The sequence below is a fragment of the Gymnoscopelus braueri genome (assembly GCF_963280865.1).
Source record: "Gymnoscopelus braueri genome assembly, chromosome: 11".
Taxonomy (NCBI): domain Eukaryota; kingdom Metazoa; phylum Chordata; class Actinopteri; order Myctophiformes; family Myctophidae; genus Gymnoscopelus; species Gymnoscopelus braueri.
In genome coordinates, this window is record NC_137613.1 from 576,774 (window position 1) to 598,388 (window position 21,615).

General features: G+C 44.0%; 1 protein-coding gene across 1 annotated transcript in view; it reads right to left on the minus strand.

Moving 5' to 3' along the window:
* Window positions 1-155: 155 nt before the first annotated feature.
* Window positions 156-21,615, minus strand: part of pdik1l (PDLIM1 interacting kinase 1 like) — a 25,591-nt gene continuing 4,131 nt past the window's right edge. The window contains exons 2-4 of the mRNA XM_080442035.1: window positions 17,084-17,396; window positions 3,974-4,273; window positions 156-724 (exon numbers count right to left, since the gene is read on the minus strand). Of these exons, the coding sequence (XP_080298161.1) occupies window positions 284-724; window positions 3,974-4,273; window positions 17,084-17,383 (1,041 nt within the window). The 5' untranslated portion in view covers window positions 17,384-17,396 and the 3' untranslated portion in view covers window positions 156-283. The remainder of the gene's footprint in view (window positions 725-3,973; window positions 4,274-17,083; window positions 17,397-21,615) is intronic.

The window sequence follows — 21,615 nt, forward strand, 5'->3', positions numbered from 1 at the left end:
TGTTACGGTATTCTCTGGAGATCAGGCTGGTGTGTGTGTATGTGTATGTGTGTGTGTGTGTGTGTGTGTGTGTGTGTGTATGTAGGGGAGGGGGGGTCATCACGTGTCCCAGTCCAGTTCTCTACATGTGTGTATATGTGTATATGTGTGTAGTATATATGTGTATATGTGTGTAGTATATATGGGTGGGGGGGAGGGGGGGGTCATCACGTGTCCCAGTCCAGTTCTCTACATGTGTATATGTGTATATGTGTGTAGTATATATGGGGGGGAGGGGGGGTCATCACGTGTCCCAGTCCAGTTCTCTACAGGCGATACGGACCAGCCTGAGCTCCAGCTCTCCAGCGTCAGGGCGTTCCTGAGGGTTGGCAGACAGCATGTCTCTGATCAGCTGCTTCATGTGGGCGTTCATGCTCTTCTTCCTGGCCGGGATCAGAAGCTCCATCTTGGGGTTCTCCAGCAGAGCCTCGCCCAGAGGAACGATCTCTGAGCCCTGCTGGACGTAGCTGCCCAGCAGCTCCTTCTGTGTCTCCACGTCCACGAAGGTGATGCGCTCCACCATGGCCCAGATGATCACGCCCAGGGCGAAGATGTCCGCCTTGGCCGTGTAGTGCCCCTCCCACACCTCGGGGGCCATGTAGAAGTCTGTGCCGCACGCCGTCGACAGGAAGCACTTGTTGACGCTGGCCGGTTCCTCTGGGTTGAGGCCCGAGGTGGAGCACACCTGGAGATAGGTCACAGTTATTAACGTAACACCTGGAGATAGGTCACAGTTATTAACGTAACACCTGGAGATAGGTCACAGTTATTAACGTAACACCTGGAGATAGGTCACAGTTATTAACGTAACACCTGGAGATAGGTCACAGTTATTAACGTAACACCTGGAGATAGGTCACAGTTATTAAAAGTAACACCTGGAGATGGGTCACAGTTATTAACGTAACACCTGGAGATAGGTCACAGTTATTAACGTAACACCTGGAGATGGGTCACAGTTATTAACGTAACACCTGGAGATAGGTCACAGTTATTAACGTAACACCTGGAGATAGGTCACAGTTATTAACATAACACCTGGAGATAGGTCACAGTTATTAACGTGACCTATATAGGTCACAGTTATTAACGTAACACCTGGAGATAGGTCCCAGTTATTAACGTAACACCTGGAGATAGGTCACAGTTATTAACGTAACACCTGGAGATAGGTCACAGTTATTAACATAACACCTGGAGTTATGCATCTTCCCTGAGCCAGGCCTAAACCTGACCGTATATCTAAATGTATGTATGATAATCATTGTAAAAGTAACCCATTCTGAATGGGGGAATATGTAATGTTTTTATTATTTTTATTATGCACTTTTTGCTTGTCTGTCATTGTTAGGAGGTAGAGATATAATGTTAGGCATTGGCTACTGTACTGTTAGCCCTGCATTGGGGTCTCACTCACCCTCAGAAAGTTGTGTTATTCTATTAATGGAGACCATTGATTTTGAATAGCTATAACTCTAGCTTTTATGCTAGCTGGCATTACTTTAGGTAGGCTCACCTCCTTATAATTAATAATCAGTCAGATGATTATCTGCCGGGCGGCAGTGGCTCAGCGGTAGAGTGAACTGGAAACCGCAAGGTTCCCAGTTCGATCCCGGTCTCCCCCAGAGTTAGTGTTGTGACGGCCAGTCCTTTAGTGTTGTAAAGGAGAGACTAACTGCTCTCTGGTAGGTACACGCCTACCTGGCACCGCAAAGCAGCTAATTGAGCAAACCGTTACAGTGTTGAAGTGTCCTTGAGCAAGACGCTGAACACCTCATTGCTACCGATGAGCAGGTTGGTGCCTTGCATGGTTTCCTCCTCCATCGGTGTGTGAATGTGTGTGTGAATGTGTGTGTGAATGTGTGTATGAATGTGTGTGTGAATGTGTGTGTGAATGGGTGAATGTAATGCACAACGTAAAGCGCTTTGGATAAAAGCGATATATAAATGCACCATTTACCATTTATCTATACTTATATCCCCTTTCAGCACCAAGGAGTTGGAGATCTCTCTCCCTCCATGCAGGCTGACACAGCTGTGTGTTTGATGCACTGTTTAAATATAACATTATGGTTCTTCAGTGTGGACGCCCACATAGTTATTGTGCTCATTTTTAACCTGTCTTATGCTGTGAACCTGTCTTATGCTTTGAACCTGTCTTATGCTTTGAACCTGTCTTATGCTTTGAACCTGTCTTATGCTGTGAACCTGTCTTATGCTGTGAACCTGTCTTATGCTTTGAACCTGTCTTATGCAAGACAATTCCAGCGGCCTCGCCATTGTGGTTGAAACTTTCTCTCCCTCTTTTACGTCTCATCTGTTTAACCTGGTGTTTGACCGGATACTGCTGGTTTTAAAAACATTTTGAAGATGAATGATAAGGTCCCAGGATGACAGGAAAAGACCCTTCTGTGAGCCTGTCCTGCTCGAGTACATAACGTGCTTGTATGGCGGGAGCGAGCGAGTGAGCAGTGAACTGCTTACAGCGAGCGAGCAGTGAACTGCTTACAGCGAGCGAGCAGTGAACTGCTTACAGCGAGTGAGCAGTGAACTGCTTACAGCGAGCGAGCGAGCAGTGAACTGCTTACAGCGAGCGAGCAGTGAACTGCTTACAGCGAGCGAGCAGTGAACTGCTTACAGCGAGCGAGCAGTGAACTGCTTACAGCGAGCGAGCAGTGAACTGCTTACAGCGAGCGAGCAGTGAACTGCTTACAGCGAGCGAGCGAGCGGTGAACTGCTTACAGCGAGCGAGCAGTGAACTGCTTACAGCGAGCGAGCAGTGAACTGCTTACAGCGAGCGAGCAGTGAACTGCTTACAGCGAGCGAGCAGTGAACTACTTACAGCGAGCGAGCGAGCAGTGAACTGCTTACAGCGAGCGAGCGAGCAGTGAACTGCTTACAGCGAGCGAGCAGTGAACTACTTACAGCGAGCGAGTGGTGAACTGCTTACAGCGAGTGAGCAGTGAACTGCTTACAGCGAGCGAGAGAGCAGTGAACTGCTTACAGCGAGCGAGCAGTGAACTACTTACAGCGAGTGAGCAGTGAACTGCTTACAGCGAGCGAGAGAGCAGTGAACTGCTTACAGCGAGCGAGCAGTGAACTGCTTACAGCGAGCGAGCGAGCAGTGAACTGCTTACAGCGAGCGAGCGAGCAGTGAACTGCTTACAGCGAGTGAGCAGTGAACTACTTACAGCGAGCGAGCAGTGAACTACTTACAGCGAGCGAGCAGTGAACTGCTTACAGCGAGCGAGCGAGCAGTGAACTGCTTACAGCGAGTGAGCAGTGAACTACTTACAGCGAGAGAGCAGTGAACTACTTACAGCGAGCGAGCAGTGAACTGCTTACAGCGAGCGAGCGGTGAACTGCTTACAGCGAGCGAGAGAGCAGTGAACTGCTTACAGCGAGCGAGCAGTGAACTGCTTACAGCGAGCGAGAGAGCAGTGAACTGCTTACAGCGAGCGAGCAGTGAACTGCTTACAGCGAGCGAGAGAGCAGTGAACTGCTTACAGCGAGCGAGCAGTGAACTGCTTACAGCGAGCGAGAGAGCAGTGAACTGCTTACAGCGAGCGAGCAGTGAACTGCTTACAGCGAGCGCGCAGTGAACTGCTTACAGCGAGCGAGCGGTGAACTGCTTACAGCGAGGTGCGCTGAGGTCCGGCAGACTTTGATCCAAATATACATGTAACTATGTTTTAAGTGTAATTAATTACTGAGACAATTTAACAGAAATGTTAACAGAACGCAGCACTACAGGGAAATGATGTGAGATTATTAGATGTTAATGTTTTCATTTTATTTTCACTGGCCCCACCGGGCAGGTGCTTAATGCGTTCTGCTGGCCCTGGCGGTTTAAAAAGTACATCGGGTCCATTTATAATGTGAGTTATTGTGATGATTAGGTGAATCTACAGAGTAAATGAACAGAACGGCTCACCTTGCTCAGGCCAAAGTCGGCCACCTTGAGGGTGGGCTCCGGGGAGCCCTGGGGGGTCCGTCCCTGTGAGATGAGGATGTTGTCTGGCTTCAGGTCCCGGTGGATGATCTGGTTGCGGTGCAGGAAGGCCAGAGCGCTGCCCAGCTGCAGCATGAAGGAGGTGTTGGTCCTCCTGCTGGGCTTCCTGGACAGGAGGTACGCGTTCATGTCTCCTCCATCACAGAAGTCCATCACAAACCACAGGTAGTACACACAGCCCGGAGAGAAGGAGATCTCTCCTTTTAGAGAGGTTTCTACCAGCTAGAGAGAGAGGAGAGGAGAGGGTTAACCACAGGTAGTACACACAGCCCGGGGAGAAGGAGATCTCTCCTTTTAGAGAGGTTTCTACCAGCTAGAGAGAGAGGAGAGGAGAGGGTTAACCACAGGTAGTACACACAGCCCGGAGAGAAGGAGATCTCTCCTTTTAGAGAGGTTTCTACCAGCTAGAGAGAGAGGAGAGGAGAGGGTTAACCACAGGTAGTACACACAGCCCGGAGAGAAGGAGATCTCTCCTTTTAGAGAGGTTTCTACCAGCTAGAGAGAGAGGAGAGGAGAGGAGAGGGTTAACCACAGGTAGTACACACAGCCCGGGGAGAAGGAGATCTCTCCTTTTAGAGAGGTTTCTACCAGCTAGAGAGAGAGGAGAGAGGAGAGGAGAGGGTTAACCACAGGTAGTACGCACAGCCCGGGGAGAAGGAGATCTCTCCTTTTAGAGAGGTTTCTACCAGCTAGAGAGAGAGGAGAGAGGAGAGGAGAGGGTTAACCACAGGTAGTACGCACAGCCCGGGGAGAAGGAGATCTCTCCTTTTAGAGAGGTTTCTACCAGCTAGAGAGAGAGGAGAGAGGAGAGGAGAGGGTTAACCACAGGTAGTACGCACAGCCCGGAGAGAAGGAGATCTCTCCTTTTAGAGAGGTTTCTACCAGCTAGAGAGAGAGGAGAGGAGAGGAGAGGGTTAACCACAGGTAGTACGCACAGCCCGGGGAGAAGGAGATCTCTCCTTTTAGAGAGGTTTCTACCAGCTAGAGAGAGGAGAGGAGAGGAGAGGGTTAACCACAGGTAGTACGCACAGCCCGGAGAGAAGGAGATCTCTCCTTTTAGAGAGGTTTCTACCAGCTAGAGAGAGGAGAGGAGAGGAGAGGGTTAACCACAGGTAGTACGCACAGCCCGGAGAGAAGGAGATCTCTCCTTTTAGAGAGGTTTCTACCAGCTAGAGAGAGAGGAGAGGAGAGGAGAGGGTTAACCACAGGTAGTACACACAGCCCGGAGAGAAGGAGATCTCTCCTTTTAGAGAGGTTTCTACCAGCTAGAGAGAGAGGAGAGGAGAGGAGAGGGTTAACCACAGGTAGTACACACAGCCCGGGGAGAAGGAGATCTCTCCTTTTAGAGAGGTTTCTACCAGCTAGAGAGAGAGGAGAGGAGAGGAGAGGGTTAACCACAGGTAGTACACACAGCCCGGAGAGAAGGAGATCTCTCCTTTTAGAGAGGTTTCTACCAGCTAGAGAGAGGAGAGGAGAGGAGAGGGTTAACCACAGGTAGTACACACAGCCCGGAGAGAAGGAGATCTCTCCTTTTAGAGAGGTTTCTACCAGCTAGAGAGAGAGGAGAGGAGAGAGGAGAGAGGAGAGAGGAGAGAGGAGAGGAGAGGGTTAACCACAGGTAGTACACACAGCCCGGAGAGAAGGAGATCTCTCCTTTTAGAGAGGTTTCTACCAGCTAGAGAGAGAGGAGAGAGGAGAGGAGAGGGTTAACCACAGGTAGTACGCACAGCCCGGGGAGAAGGAGATCTCTCCTTTTAGAGAGGTTTCTACCAGCTGAGGAGAGAGGAGAGAGGAGAGGAGAGGGTTAACCACAGGTAGTACGCACAGCCCGGAGAGAAGGAGATCTCTCCTTTTAGAGAGGTTTCTACCAGCTAGAGAGAGAGGAGAGGAGAGGAGAGGGTTAACCACAGGTAGTACACACAGCCCGGGGAGAAGGAGATCTCTCCTTTTAGAGAGGTTTCTACCAGCTAGAGAGAGAGGAGAGGAGAGGAGAGGGTTAACCACAGGTAGTACACACAGCCCGGAGAGAAGGAGATCTCTCCTTTTAGAGAGGTTTCTACCAGCTAGAGAGAGGAGAGGAGAGGAGAGGGTTAACCACAGGTAGTACACACAGCCCGGAGAGAAGGAGATCTCTCCTTTTAGAGAGGTTTCTACCAGCTAGAGAGAGAGGAGAGGAGAGAGGAGAGAGGAGAGAGGAGAGAGGAGAGGAGAGGGTTAACCACAGGTAGTACACACAGCCCGGAGAGAAGGAGATCTCTCCTTTTAGAGAGGTTTCTACCAGCTAGAGAGAGAGGAGAGAGGAGAGGAGAGGGTTAACCACAGGTAGTACGCACAGCCCGGAGAGAAGGAGATCTCTCCTTTTAGAGAGGTTTCTACCAGCTAGAGAGAGAGGAGAGGAGAGAGGAGAGAGGAGAGAGGAGAGAGGAGAGAGGAGAGGAGAGGGTTAACCACAGGTAGTACACACAGCCCGGAGAGAAGGAGATCTCTCCTTTTAGAGAGGTTTCTACCAGCTAGAGAGGAGAGGAGAGGAGAGGGTTAACCACAGGTAGTACGCACAGCACGGAGAGAAGGAGATCTCTCCTTTTAGAGAGGTTTCTACCAGCTAGAGAGAGAGGAGAGAGGAGAGAGGAGAGAGGAGAGGAGAGGGTTAACCACAGGTAGTACACACAGCCCGGAGAGAAGGAGATCTCTCCTTTTAGAGAGGTTTCTACCAGCTAGAGAGAGAGGAGAGGAGAGGGTTAACCACAGGTAGTACACACAGCCCGGAGAGAAGGAGATCTCTCCTTTTAGAGAGGTTTCTACCAGCTAGAGAGAGAGGAGAGAGGAGAGGAGAGGGTTAACCACAGGTAGTACACACAGCCCGGAGAGAAGGAGATCTCTCCTTTTAGAGAGGTTTCTACCAGCTAGAGAGAGAGGAGAGAGGAGAGGAGAGGGTTAACCACAGGTAGTACACACAGCCCGGAGAGAAGGAGATCTCTCCTTTTAGAGAGGTTTCTACCAGCTAGAGAGAGGAGAGGAGAGGGTTAACCACAGGTAGTACGCACAGCCCGGGGAGAAGGAGATCTCTCCTTTTAGAGAGGTTTCTACCAGCTAGAGAGAGAGGAGAGGAGAGGAGAGGGTTAACCACAGGTAGTACACACAGCACGGAGAGAAGGAGATCTCTCCTTTTAGAGAGGTTTCTACCAGCTGAGGAGAGAGGAGAGGAGAGGAGAGGGGTGAAATAAGTTCATCTAACTAATAGATCCATTATACAAAAAGAATCATCTCCTGTTTAGTGGAACACTGTTATACTAGGTATATTAATATACTGTTATACTAGGTATATTAATACACTGTTATATGTATATTTTCATCTTTAAAGAACTCACTAGAAACACCTTCATTTCATCTTTAACCCTTTCAACCGGGAACGCATCTCTGTCATTTTAGATGTCTTTGGCTATTCAAAAATAGCAGATCTACAGCTGTGCCGCGCTATGAGCTTGTAGATCTGCTATTTTTTTTTTAATCGTGATTTTTTTTGCAAATCTTTGAATATATATATATGTTACAGGACGATTGAATAACCAGGACGATTGAAGAAGGAGCACTTGTTTTCAGGCAATTCTGTAAAACCAACGCTAGAGGGCAATGCAAGCCAGACTAGAGGGAGGGTGTGTGTGTGTGTGTGTGTGTGTGCGTGCGCGTTTGTGCACACGCGCACACGCATGCACACACATGCGCACGCGCATGCACGCGCCCGCGCACACACGCATTGTTAAAGTTTCTCCCTGAGACACACACACACACACACACACACACAGTGATCCATGAAAAGAACTATTCTGTCCCTATCGGTTTACAACTCGGACGGCGCTGTGTTGACTATCAGAGCATCGGCCGGTCAGCGCGGGCCCTCGCGCCTGGAGGCGCGAGGGCGTGCCTCCTCGGCCTCAAGCTCTGCTGAGTCGGCGCGCCTCCGTCATGGACAATAACATTGCATGCGTTCAAGCTTGCAAATGCACAGCGACGATTTGCAGAAACTGGAGCTTCAATTTCGTTTTTTTATAAAAATATATATACAGCTTTCATCAAACGTACAGTAGCTGATAAACAGACAACTAGGAAAGCAAAACTATTCCCTCTTTCCTCTGCTCTCCTCCACTCCATTCAGTAGCCTACCTACCTACCTACCTACCTACCTACCTACCTACCTACCTACCTACCTACCTACCTACCTACTTACCTACCTACTTACCTACCTACCTACCTACCTACCTACCTACCTACTTACCTACCTACCTACCTACCTACTGGGGAGGGGACTGAGTTTTGTAGCCTAGACTCGTCAGAAATAAGCGCAACAAGAGCGTGCCTTCTTCATCATCAATCATTATTAGAACGGCCCAAATTGATTAACATTTCGTGCACGCTTTGTATTGCGCTTTACATTTAATGTGGCTATATTTGAAGAGTTTAATTCTGGAGGCATTAAGATACATCGTCCCAAAAATCGCCTAATAAAAACATTCGACAATTGGACTCATCCAATCGCCGACTACCGATATATTCGTCCAATCGCCCAACCTTGGTATGCACATGCGTCACGTTTCCACCGGGACACGCCCCCCTCATCTACACTGAGTGGTAAACATTGAGCATCATGGAGCGTTGGACACGCCCCCCTCATCTACACTGAGTGGTAAACATTGAGCATCATGGAGAGTTGGACACGCCCCCCTCATCTACACTGAGTGGTAAACATTGAGCATCATGGAGAGTTGGAGTTTGGAAGCGCTCGTTGTAAATCACTCAACGGTCCTGAGTACCACCTGTTTCTACATGTCACATGATGCAGGAGGCAGCAGGACGTTGGGTTATTGAAAACGAGCGCTTCCAAACTCTGACACTAATCACCTGCATGACATGTATTGACAAAGTTTCTCATAACATGTCTCTACGGTGGATTTATATGAAACTAAAACTTTGCAGAAAGAAAGAGGATAATTCAAGCTTTCCGTACAGCTGACATGTTGGTGAGTTTAACGTAGTTTAATACAGAATGGACTGTTCTGTTTGGATGTACAGTATGGGGCTGTTAAGGCCAGAAAGTACTTTTTTGCCACTCAGTAGGCAGACAGACAGACAGACAGACAGACAGACAGACAGACAGACAGACAGACAGACAGACAGACAGACAGACAGACAGACAGACAGACAGACAGACAGACAGACGGTGGAGGTAGTCTCACAGTAACCAGGTGATTAGATAGATGTGGTTACGTGGTTAAGAGGATCAAGGAGCAGTGATCTATGGATCTCATGGAGCATAAGACAGCACAAGGAAAAGGTCTTTTAAACTGACTGCTATAAGACAGCATGAGGAAAAGGTCTTTTAAACTGACTGCTATAAGACAGCATGAGGAAAAGGTCTTTTAAACTGACTGCTATAAGACAGCATGAGGAAAAGGTCTTTTAAACTGACTGCTATAAGACAGCATGAGGAAAAGGTCTTTTAAACTGACTGTTATAAGACAGCATGAGGAAAAGGTCTTTTAAACTGACTGCTATAAGACAGCATGAGGAAAAGGTCTTTTAAACTGACTGTTATAAGACAGCATGAGGAAAAGGTCTTTTAAACTGACTGCTATAAGACAGCATGAGGAAAAGGTCTTTTAAACTGACTGCTATAAGACAGCATGAGGAAAAGGTCTTTTAAACTGACTGCTATAAGACAGCATGAGGAAAAGGTCTTTTAAACTGACTGTTATAAGACAGCATGAGGAAAAGGTCTTTTAAACTGACTGCTATAAGACAGCATGAGGAAAAGGTCTTTTAAACTGACTGTTATAAGACAGCATGAGGAAAAGGTCTTTTAAACTGACTGCTATAAGACAGCATGAGGAAAAGGTCTTTTAAACTGACTGTTATAAGACAGCATGAGGAAAAGGTCTTTTAAACTGACTGCTATAAGACAGCATGAGGAAAAGGTCTTTTAAACTGACTGCTATAAGACAGCATGAGGAAAAGGTCTTTTAAACTGACTGTTATAAGACAGCATGAGGAAAAGGTCTTTTAAACTGACTGCTATAAGACAGCATGAGGAAAAGGTCTTTTAAACTGACTGCTATAAGACAGCATGAGGAAAAGGTCTTTTAAACTGACTGCTATAAGACAGCATGAGGAAAAGGTCTTTTAAACTGACTGCTATAAGACAGCATGAGGAAAAGGTCTTTTAAACTGACTGCTATAAGACAGCATGAGGAAAAGGTCTTTTAAACTGACTGCTATAAGACAGCATGAGGAAAAGGTCTTTTAAACTGACTGCTATAAGACAGCATGAGGAAAAGGTCTTTTAAACTGACTGCTATAAGACAGCATGAGGAAAAGGTCTTTTAAACTGACTGTTATAAGACAGCATGAGGAAAAGGTCTTTTAAACTGACTGCTATAAGACAGCATGAGGAAAAGGTCTTTTAAACTGACTGCTATAAGACAGCATGAGGAAAAGGTCTTTTAAACTGACTGCTATAAGACAGCATGAGGAAAAGGTCTTTTAAACTGACTGTTATAAGACAGCATGAGGAAAAGGTCTTTTAAACTGACTGTTATAAGACAGCATGAGGAAAAGGTCTTTTAAACTGACTGCTATAAGACAGCATGAGGAAAAGGTCTTTTAAACTGACTGCTATAAGACAGCATGAGGAAAAGGTCTTTTAAACTGACTGTTATAAGACAGCATGAGGAAAAGGTCTTTTAAACTGACTGCTATAAGACAGCATGAGGAAAAGGTCTTTTAAACTGACTGCTATAAGACAGCATGAGGAAAAGGTCTTTTAAACTGACTGTTATAAGACAGCATGAGGAAAAGGTCTTTTAAACTGACTGTTATAAGACAGCATGAGGAAAAGGTCTTTTAAACTGACTGCTATAAGACAGCATGAGGAAAAGGGGTTTTAAACTGACTGTTATAAGACAGCATGAGGAAAAGGTCTTTTAAACTGACTGTTATAAGACAGCATGAGGAAAAGGTCTTTTAAACTGACTGTTATAAGACAGCATGAGGAAAAGGTCTTTTAAACTGACTGTTATAAGACAGCATGAGGAAAAGGTCTTTTAAACTGACTGCTATAAGACAGCATGAGGAAAAGGTCTTTTAAACTGACTGTTATAAGACAGCATGAGGAAAAGGGGTTTTAAACTGACTGTTATAAGACAGCATGAGGAAAAGGTCTTTTAAACTGACTGCTATAAGACAGCATGAGGAAAAGGTCTTTTAAACTGACTGTTATAAGACAGCATGAGGAAAAGGTCTTTTAAACTGACTGTTATAAGACAGCATGAGGAAAAGGTCTTTTAAACTGACTGCTATAAGACAGCATGAGGAAAAGGTCTTTTAAACTGACTGCTATAAGACAGCATGAGGAAAAGGTCTTTTAAACTGACTGCTATAAGACAGCATGAGGAAAAGGTCTTTTAAACTGACTGTTATAAGACAGCATGAGGAAAAGGTCTTTTAAACTGACTGCTATAAGACAGCATGAGGAAAAGGTCTTTTAAACTGACTGTTATAAGACAGCATGAGGAAAAGGTCTTTTAAACTGACTGTTATAAGACAGCATGAGGAAAAGGTCTTTTAAACTGACTGTTATAAGACAGCATGAGGAAAAGGTCTTTTAAACTGACTGCTATAAGACAGCATGAGGAAAAGGGGTTTTAAACTGACTGTTATAAGACAGCATGAGGAAAAGGTCTTTTAAACTGACTGTTATAAGACAGCATGAGGAAAAGGTCTTTTAAACTGACTGCTATAAGACAGCATGAGGAAAAGGTCTTTTAAACTGACTGTTATAAGACAGCATGAGGAAAAGGGGTTTTAAACTGACTGCTATAAGACAGCATGAGGAAAAGGTCTTTTAAACTGACTGTTATAAGACAGCATGAGGAAAAGGTCTTTTAAACTGACTGATATAAGACAGCATGAGGAAAAGGTCTTTTAAACTGACTGCTATAAGACAGCATGAGGAAAAGGTCTTTTAAACTGACTGTTATAAGACAGCATGAGGAAAAGGTCTTTTAAACTGACTGTTATAAGACAGCATGAGGAAAAGGTCTTTTAAAAACTGACTGTTATAAGACAGCATGAGGAAAAGGGGTTTTAAACTGACTGCTATAAGACAGCATGAGGAAAAGGTCTTTTAAACTGACTGTTATAAGACAGCATGAGGAAAAGGTCTTTTAAACTGACTGCTATAAGACAGCATGAGGAAAAGGTCTTTTAAACTGACTGTTATAAGACAGCATGAGGAAAAGGTCTTTTAAACTGACTGCTATAAGACAGCATGAGGAAAAGGTCTTTTAAACTGACTGCTATAAGACAGCATGAGGAAAAGGTCTTTTAAACTGACTGCTATAAGACAGCATGAGGAAAAGGTCTTTTAAACTGACTGTTATAAGACAGCATGAGGAAAAGGTCTTTTAAACTGACTGTTATAAGACAGCATGAGGAAAAGGTCTTTTAAACTGACTGTTATGAGACAGCATGAGGAAAAGGTCTTTTAAAATGACTGTTATAAGACAGCATGAGGAAAAGGGGTTTTAAACTGACTGCTATAAGACATCATGAGGAAAAGGTCTTTTAAACTGACTGTTATAAGACAGCATGAGGAAAAGGTCTTTTAAACTGACTGTTATAAGACAGCATGACGAAAAGGTCTTTTAAACTGACTGTTATAAGACAGCATGAGGAAAAGGTCTTTTAAACTGACTGTTATAAGACAGCATGAGGAAAAGGGGTTTTAAACTGACTGTTATAAGACAGCATGAGGAAAAGGTCTTTTAAACTGACTGTTATAAGACAGCATGAGGAAAAGGGGTTTTAAACTGACTGTTATAAGACAGCATGAGGAAAAGGGGTTTTAAACTGACTGTTATAAGACAGCATGAGGAAAAGGTCTTTTAAACTGACTGCTATAAGACAGCATGAGGAAAAGGTATTTTAAACTGACTGTTATAAGACAGCATGAGGAAAAGGGGTTTTAAACTGACTGCTATAAGACAGCATGAGGAAAAGGTCTTTTAAACTGACTGCTATAAGACAGCATGAGGAAAAGGTCTTTTAAACTGACTGCTATAAGACAGCATGAGGAAAAGGTCTTTTAAACTGACTGCTATAAGACAGCATGAGGAAAAGGTCTTTTAAACTGACTGTTATAAGACAGCATGAGGAAAAGGTCTTTTAAACTGACTGCTATAAGACAGCATGAGGAAAAGGGGTTTTAAACTGACTGTTATAAGACAGCATGAGGAAAAGGTCTTTTAAACTGACTGCTATAAGACAGCATGAGGAAAAGGTATTTTAAACTGACTGTTATAAGACAGCATGAGGAAAAGGGGTTTTAAACTGACTGCTATAAGACAGCTTGAGGAAAAGGTCTTTTAAACTGACTGCTATAAGACAGCATGAGGAAAAGGTCTTTTAAACTGACTGCTATAAGACAGCATGAGGAAAAGGTCTTTTAAACTGACTGCTATAAGACAGCATGAGGAAAAGGTCTTTTAAACTGACTGTTATAAGACAGCATGAGGAAAAGGTCTTTTAAACTGACTGCTATAAGACAGCATGAGGAAAAGGTCTTTTAAACTGACTGTTATAAGACAGCATGAGGAAAAGGTCTTTTAAACTGACTGTTATAAGACAGCATGAGGAAAAGGGGTTTTAAACTGACTGCTATAAGACAGCATGAGGAAAAGGTCTTTTAAACTGACTGCTATAAGACAGCATGAGGAAAAGGTCTTTTAAACTGACTGTTATAAGACAGCATGAGGAAAAGGTCTTTTAAACTGACTGTTATAAGACAGCATGAGGAAAAGGTCTTTTAAACTGACTGTTATAAGACAGCATGAGGAAAGGTTTTTTTTAAAGACTGGGATAAGGCAAAGACTGTCTCTAGAGCGAGTCAGTCTGAACAACCCAGTGACATTCATTAATGTCCTCACACTCCCCACCTCTCCAGACAGCACAATTAATTATATATATTTGTGTTTTAAACAGTAAGAGTAGCCAATTATTTTTTCCCCTTTCTTTCTGCCATTTTATCTGTCATGACAATTAACAATAGATGTCTGTGTTGCCACAGAGTGGCTCACAGATCCATGACCTCATCACCAGTCCTTTTCATGACCATTTTACTAAGTTACTGAACGGCACAACCAAAATAATCTCCCCGTCCTATTGACCTTAGGGAGGGCAGGCGGGGAGGCGGACCTCTGACGTCATTCTGACTCAGCCTAAAACAAACCACGGCCACGTCACTATGACGACATAACCATAAACAAACCACGAGTCAGCTTCATCCATATATGGGCATAAAAGGTAGGGTTGTTCCGATACCGATACCAGTATCGGTACTCGGGCCCGATACGCTACTTGTGTACTCGAATCGGTACTCGGTAAAGCTCCCGATACTTTTACCCGATAACAAAACAATGACGGCCGCTGGTATTAACATCGCATTGTTAACAGCTGTGCCTCAAAGTTATAACCACTTTGAGTTTCTAACTTGTGGTCATAGTCGCGATACTTTTCAGTTGTGTGGTGGTACTTTTAGATGGATTTTACTGTAACAGAAAGTTCTGTCCACCGTCCAGTCAGAGAGCATGGTTCAGACCGGAGCAGGCTCTGTTATCACAGACGGAGCTAGCGTTGTTATTAGCCGTAGCCAGTGTTGCCAGATTCTGCTGGAGAGAAACAAGCAGCCAGGTCTATAAAAATAAGGCCAAAATAAGCAACTAGGGCAGGTCAGTCAAACTGTCTAATATTAAATACTGTCTAATATTGTTTTATGTTTTCCCAAACATTTTCATGCCAAGAGGAAGGACCCCTCAATATGTACAATCTACTTTACAGAAAAACAATACCAAAGTCGCTTATAATAAACGGATTTGGCAACACTGGTCAAAGCCTCATTTATGCTCCTTATGCACGACGGTGTCGCGCGCTGAAAACAGCAGATCTACAAGCTCACAACGCTTCCAGACGCGACCCGTTGTGAGCTTGTAGATCTGCTGTTTTTCGGAGTATGAGTCGGCGCTAATACAGGGAAAGAGGACAGGAGAGCTGATTAGCGTTAGAAGGAGTTCTCCTTAACGTTATGGTACTGTCGTTCCTTTCTCCTCACACCCGCGGTAGCGCAGGCTGCTCGTCTTTAGTAAAAAAAAATATAATAATACACTTTCGCTACTGACCAAAACAAAGACGGTTTTGTGGAGTTGAAAGCCTTCTTTCCTTAGTGGGGACACTCTGAGCCCCCCACCTCACGTCTAAAATGCACTTTTTGGCCAGAAAATAAAATATTTCACCAGAAGGAAAAACATTATTTGGTGCCCTGTACAGCATTGGTCCTCAAAGTGGTGTCTGGGGACCCCCAGGGGTGCTTGAGAGAGTACCAGGGGGTCCCCAGCTAAATGATGGATAGTTATGATTATGAACCAAATGGACCCTTATGGGTCTGTAACTCTGAGAGTGTAAAAATGGAACCAAATGGACCCGTTGCACACTCTCAGAGTTAAATTAGCATGGATTGTACAATATAAATTGGGGTCCCATGAGATAAAAATGCCATTAAATGGGAGTCCGTAGCCCTAATGCATGTCAAACTGGGGGTCCTTGAAATTAAAATGGTTGGGAATTGACTGCTAGAGCCGTAATATTCTTCTCTTATGGGGTCCCATGGCATATATTTTCAAATGGGGGTCAGCGGGCTAATAAGTGTCAATTTGGGGGTCCTTGACATGTAACAGTTTGAGAACCACTGCTCTACAGATCTGGTATTTTAATTGTTCTATTGACCAGATCTTTCCTTCCGCTGAAATATTTTCTTTTCTGGCCTACCTAAAAGTGTATTTTAGACATGCGGTGGACCAGAGCTACTATTAACCAAGTAAACAAAGTTATTAACGCAATTTAACAATAATTATTATTAAAATAACAAGTACAAGTACAAGGCATAACAATGAAATGAAATTGGAGAAAAAAGGGGTAAAATAAGTGGTTACTCAAAAAAGAACAAAGTACTCGTATCGGTACTCGGTATCGGCGAGTACTGAAAATTGAGTACTTGTACTCGTACTCGTCTGAAAAAAATGGTATCGGAACATCCCTAATAAAAGGGACACGGACAGACGGGTTCTCTGACAAAGCCCCCGACACAATGACTCAGACATATCGGTCGCATCGGCAGTGCCACGTAGGAGTGAGGGCCGCGTAGTCCTCACATCGACTGTTAGAGCCATGGTGCATCCTCTAGGTAGAGTGATGACGGTGCATCCTTACCTCTAGGTATAGTGTGGAGCTGTTAGAGCCATGGTGCATCCTCTAGGTAGAGTGATGACGGTGCATCCTTACCTCTAGGTATAGTGTGGAGCTGTTAGAGCCATGGTGCATCCTCTAGGTAGAGTGATGACGGTGCATCCTTACCTCTAGGTATAGTGTGGAGCTGTTAGAGCCATGGTGCATCCTCTAGGTAGAGTGATGACGGTGCATCCTTACCTCTAGGTATAGTGTGGAGCTGTTAGAGCCATGGTGCATCCTCTAGGTAGAGTGATGACGGTGCATCCTTACCTCTAGGTATAGTGTGGAGCTGTTAGAGCCATGGTGCATCCTCTAGGTAGAGTGATGACGGTGCATCCTTACCTCTAGGTATAGTGTGGAGCTGTTAGAGCCATGGTGCATCCTCTAGGTAGAGTGATGACGGTGCATCCTTACCTCTAGGTATAGTGTGGAGCTGTTGGAGCCATGGTGCATCCTCTAGGTAGAGTGATGACGGTGCATCCTTACCTCTAGGTATAGTGTGGAGCTGTTAGAGCCATGGTGCATCCTCTAGGTAGAGTGATGATGGTGCATCCTTACCTCTAGGTATAGTGTGGAGCTGTTGGAGCCATGGTGCATCCTCTAGGTAGAGTGATGACGGTGCATCCTTACCTCTAGGTATAGTGTGGAGCTGTTAGAGCCATGGTTCATCCTCTAGGTAGAGTGATGATGGTGCATCCTTACCTCTAGGTATAGTGTGGAGCTGTTGGAGCCATGGTGCATCCTCTGGGCCAGGCCGTCTCTCTGTAGAACACACTCCTCCAGGTGGATGACGTTGGGGTGCTGGCTCTGGATGCTGCTCAGGGCCCAGAACTCGCGCAGCGCCAGCTCCACGTTCTCGGGCGAGTGGCAGCGGATCTTCTTGACGGCCACGCGGGCGCCGCTCCGCTTCACCAGCGCCTCGTACACCACGCCGTAGCTGCCCCGCCCGATCTCCTGGACCAGCTCGTACTTGGGCTGGACGCTGCTCGCCACCCGGCTCATCCTCTTCCTCTCTCTGGGGGGGAGGAAGGGGGGGGGCAGAAAACCCACAGTTTGTGTGACTAACCACCTTGATGGTCAGACCCTGTTGAAGACCAAACAGTGCAAACCAGTTGGTTTTCTCTATTGCCTTGCTCAAGAAAATAAATGTCACTTTTTTCACCTCAGTATTTTGCCCTACAGTCTGAACGTCTATGTCAGGGGTGGGCAACTGGCGGCCCGGGGGCCCCATGCGGCCCCCACCTTCACTTAATGCGTCCCGCAGGTTAATATCAGAATAGTGATTATATTATTGATCTCAGCTGTTATGATTCTAAACATGCAAATATAACCCGCTGTAATTACTTCAGTCTATATTAGTAGCTTAATGACTAGTATTAACATTATATTGTCTTTTTTATGTCCAATGTATTTGTATTTAAGTTGAAAAAGTATAACCAGAGGTGGGACAAAGTCCCTATGTTGCAAGTCCAAGTCGAGTCTCAAGTCTTTGCTCTCAAGTCCCGAGTCAAGTCCAAGTCAACACAGCCAAGTCCCAAGTCAAGTCCAAGTCCTCAGCTTTTTGTTTCGAGTCCCACACAAGTCCTAACCTTTTGTTTCGAGTCCCATACAAGTCTTAACCTTTTGTTTCGAGTCCCACACAAGTCCTAACCTTTTGTTTAGAGTCCCAAACAAGTTATAACTTAATTAATGATATGTAAAGATTTAAATAAATCATAAGCATTTTTCACAATTTGCATTTATTTTAAAACAAGGGTTCTTCCAGGCCAACAGAACGCAGATACTGTACTTTTAATTTCCTCCTTGAGGACAGGGTTTAAAATGGCCCTTTTTTAATGAATATAATGTACTTTTGTAAAATCGGTATGGTAGAGTATGTTAATACAACATAACTTATACAATCAGAGTGGTTGTATTTTGTCTCCCTGCTCTTCTATTGAGACATTTAGATCATGTCAAGGGCCATGTCTCACCTAGACACAGGATCTTACACAAATTCAATGTATCCCCTGATCAAGCAGGCAGGCTCTGTTATCACAATGGCTATTTTCAAATGGCCGAAATGTATCGCTGAAGTGGTTAATGTAGGCCTATGTTTTGTATTAATAACCAAAATCTACAAAGTACCTAAAGTTTTCAAATAATTGTAGTGTAGGCCAGGGGTTCCCAAAGTTGGGGTCGCGACCGGAGACTGAAGGTGGGGTCACGAAATTATTTTGGGTCATAAAACAAATCAAAAAAATAAAACTTTTTTTAAATGTATTTTAATTTTTATTTCAAATTCAACAAAATGGATGAAATACAACCTAAAATGATTACAAATAGTACCTTTTACCATTTTAATACATTTCAAATGCGCACCGAACGTGCAAGTTTATGTGCATAAATTACCTCCAGGTTTAGGTGGGGTCGCGAGTCAATGGCCGCCTTATTTTGGGGTCGCGGGCTGAAAAGTTTGGGAACCCATGGTGTAGGCAACACTACACTAGGTGTCACTGACAGCCGGGATTTCTGACTAATAACATTATAGTTGATGCGACACTTTTTAAACATTTTTGGCTTGCTTAAGTGACTTGAAAGTGACTTGAAAAGACTTGAATTTTCAAGTCAAGAGGGCTCAAGTCAAGTCAAGTCTCAAGTCTTTGGCATTCAAGTCCCAAGCAAGTCCAAGTCTATTTTTGATTTGATCAAGCAAGTCTAAAGTCATCAAAATCGGGACTCGAGTCCAAGTCGAGTCTCGAGTCTCGAGTCCAAGTCCCCACCTCTGAGTATAACTAAATGCATTTTAAATTAAAATAAAAATACTTTTCAGGATTCCAATAAAGAAATAATAAATTTAAAAAAATCTGGATTCCAATTCAAATCTAGCAGATCTACAAGGTCAAAACGCGTCGCACTGCAACTCGTTTTGAGCTTGTAGATCTGCTATTTTTGCTACTTTTGTGTGACATAGAAGTATGGCATTCATTTACGAAGAAAGTTAAAATACTAAGATAACAGGCGTCTGCCCGACAGTATATGCAATGTGTGCTCCATCAGCCCTGCTCTGTGTAGAGCCTGTTCTACTGAAGTTAAAGCCACACACAGCGCTTCCTCCTTCTGTTTTACACCTTTTTAAAGTTTGTTTATGGTCTAAATCAATGGTTCTCAAAGACCCCTCCTCCATTACATTACATTACATTACATTACATTACATTACATTACATTACATTACATTACAGTCATTACATTACATTACATTACATTACATTACAGTCATTTAGCAGACACTTTTATCCAAAGCGACTCACAATAAGTGCATCAACATAGGTAGGGAACGAAACTACTAATCACCAGAAGTCTGAAGTACATTTTCTGCAAAATGCTACATTACTCCCCAAGGGGTCCGCAGCAAAACGAGGAACAGTTTAAAAAACAATAAAGCCTCATTTAATTTTGTGGCTATTCAAAAATAGCCGATCTACAAGCTCGTAGACTGGCTATTTTTTTTCAAAAACTCTTGCCAAATCTTTTCAAATGAGACATCTTTCATAAAAGTAAAACTATTGGGCAGAACCTAGAATCCTAAAATCCCTCTTCTGGCCCGTTATCATAAGGCTGTGGATCAGAATAGAACATCTCCCCAAACTCCCTCTAATCCTGATCATGCAGCTGTTTCAGGTCTTCAACCACAGTAAACACTGACTCTGTATTTTTACATTTATTGTCACAGCTTCTTCCATAACCTCTAGAACATGCTAGGAGATAAACCAGCTTCTATCATAACCTCTAGAACATGCTAGGAGATAAACCAGCTTCTTCCATAACCTCTAGAACATGCTAGGAGATAAACCAGCTTCTATCATAACCTCTAGAACATGCTAGAAGATAAACCAGCTTCTATCATAACCTCTAGAACATGCTAGAAGATAAACCAGCTTCTATCATAACCTCTAGAACATGCTAGGAGATAAACCAGCTTCTTCCATAACCTCTAGAACATGCTAGGAGATAAACCAGCTTCTTCCATAACCTCTAGAACATGCTAGAAGATAAACCAGCTTCTATCATAACCTCTAGAACATGCTAGAAGATAAACCAGCTTCTATCATAACCTCTAGAACATGCTAGGAGATAAACCAGCTTCTATCATAACCTCTAGAACATGCTAGAAGATAAACCAGCTTCTATCATAACCTCTAGAACATGCTAGGAGATAAACCAGCTTCTATCATAACCTCTAGAACATGCTAGAAGATAAACCAGCTTCTATCATAACCTCTAGAACATGCTAGGAGATAAACCAGCTTCTATCATAACCTCTAGAACATGCTAGGAGATAAGCTCATAACCTCTAGAACATGCTAGGAGATAAACCAGCTTCTATCATAACCTCTAGAACATGCTAGGAGATAAACCAGCTTCTATCATAACCTCTAGAACATGCTAGGAGATAAACCAGCTTCTATCATAACCTCTAGAACATGCTAGAAGATAAACCAGCTTCTATCATAACCTCTAGAACATGCTAGGAGATAAACCAGCTTCTATCATAACCTCTAGAACATGCTAGAAGATAAACCAGCTTCTATCATAACCTCTAGAACATGCTAGGAGATAAACCAGCTTCTATCATAACCTCTAGAACATGCTAGGAGATAAGCTCATAACCTCTAGAACATGCTAGGAGATAAACCAGCTTCTATCATAACCTCTAGAACATGCTAGGAGATAAACCAGCTTCTATCATAACCTCTAGAACATGCTAGAAGATAAACCAGCTTCTATCATAACCTCTAGAACATGCTAGAAGATAAACCAGTTTCTATCATAACCTCTAGAACATGCTAGAAGATAAACCAGCTTCTATCATAACCTCTAGAACATGCTAGAAGATAAACCAGCTTCTATCATAACCTCTAGAACATGCTAGGAGATAAACCAGCTTCTATCATAACCTCTAGAACATGCTAGGAGATAAACCAGCTTCTATCATAACCTCTAGAACATGCTAGGAGACAAACTATGAATTGAATACCAAGGACCTCAACGGAAACAATTAGTAGTATCATTATGGTTTGGTCTGTCATGCTGTTAAGCAGCTCTGCTGTTGCTGCCAACTGGACACATTCACTGTCAGGATCCATGAAAGAGACACAACTCATAATCACATGATTGTTGGTCAAACCTTTTGTTGGATAAACTAAGATGAAGCTGAATTAGAAACATGACATCACTGCAAGACCTACTGTAGT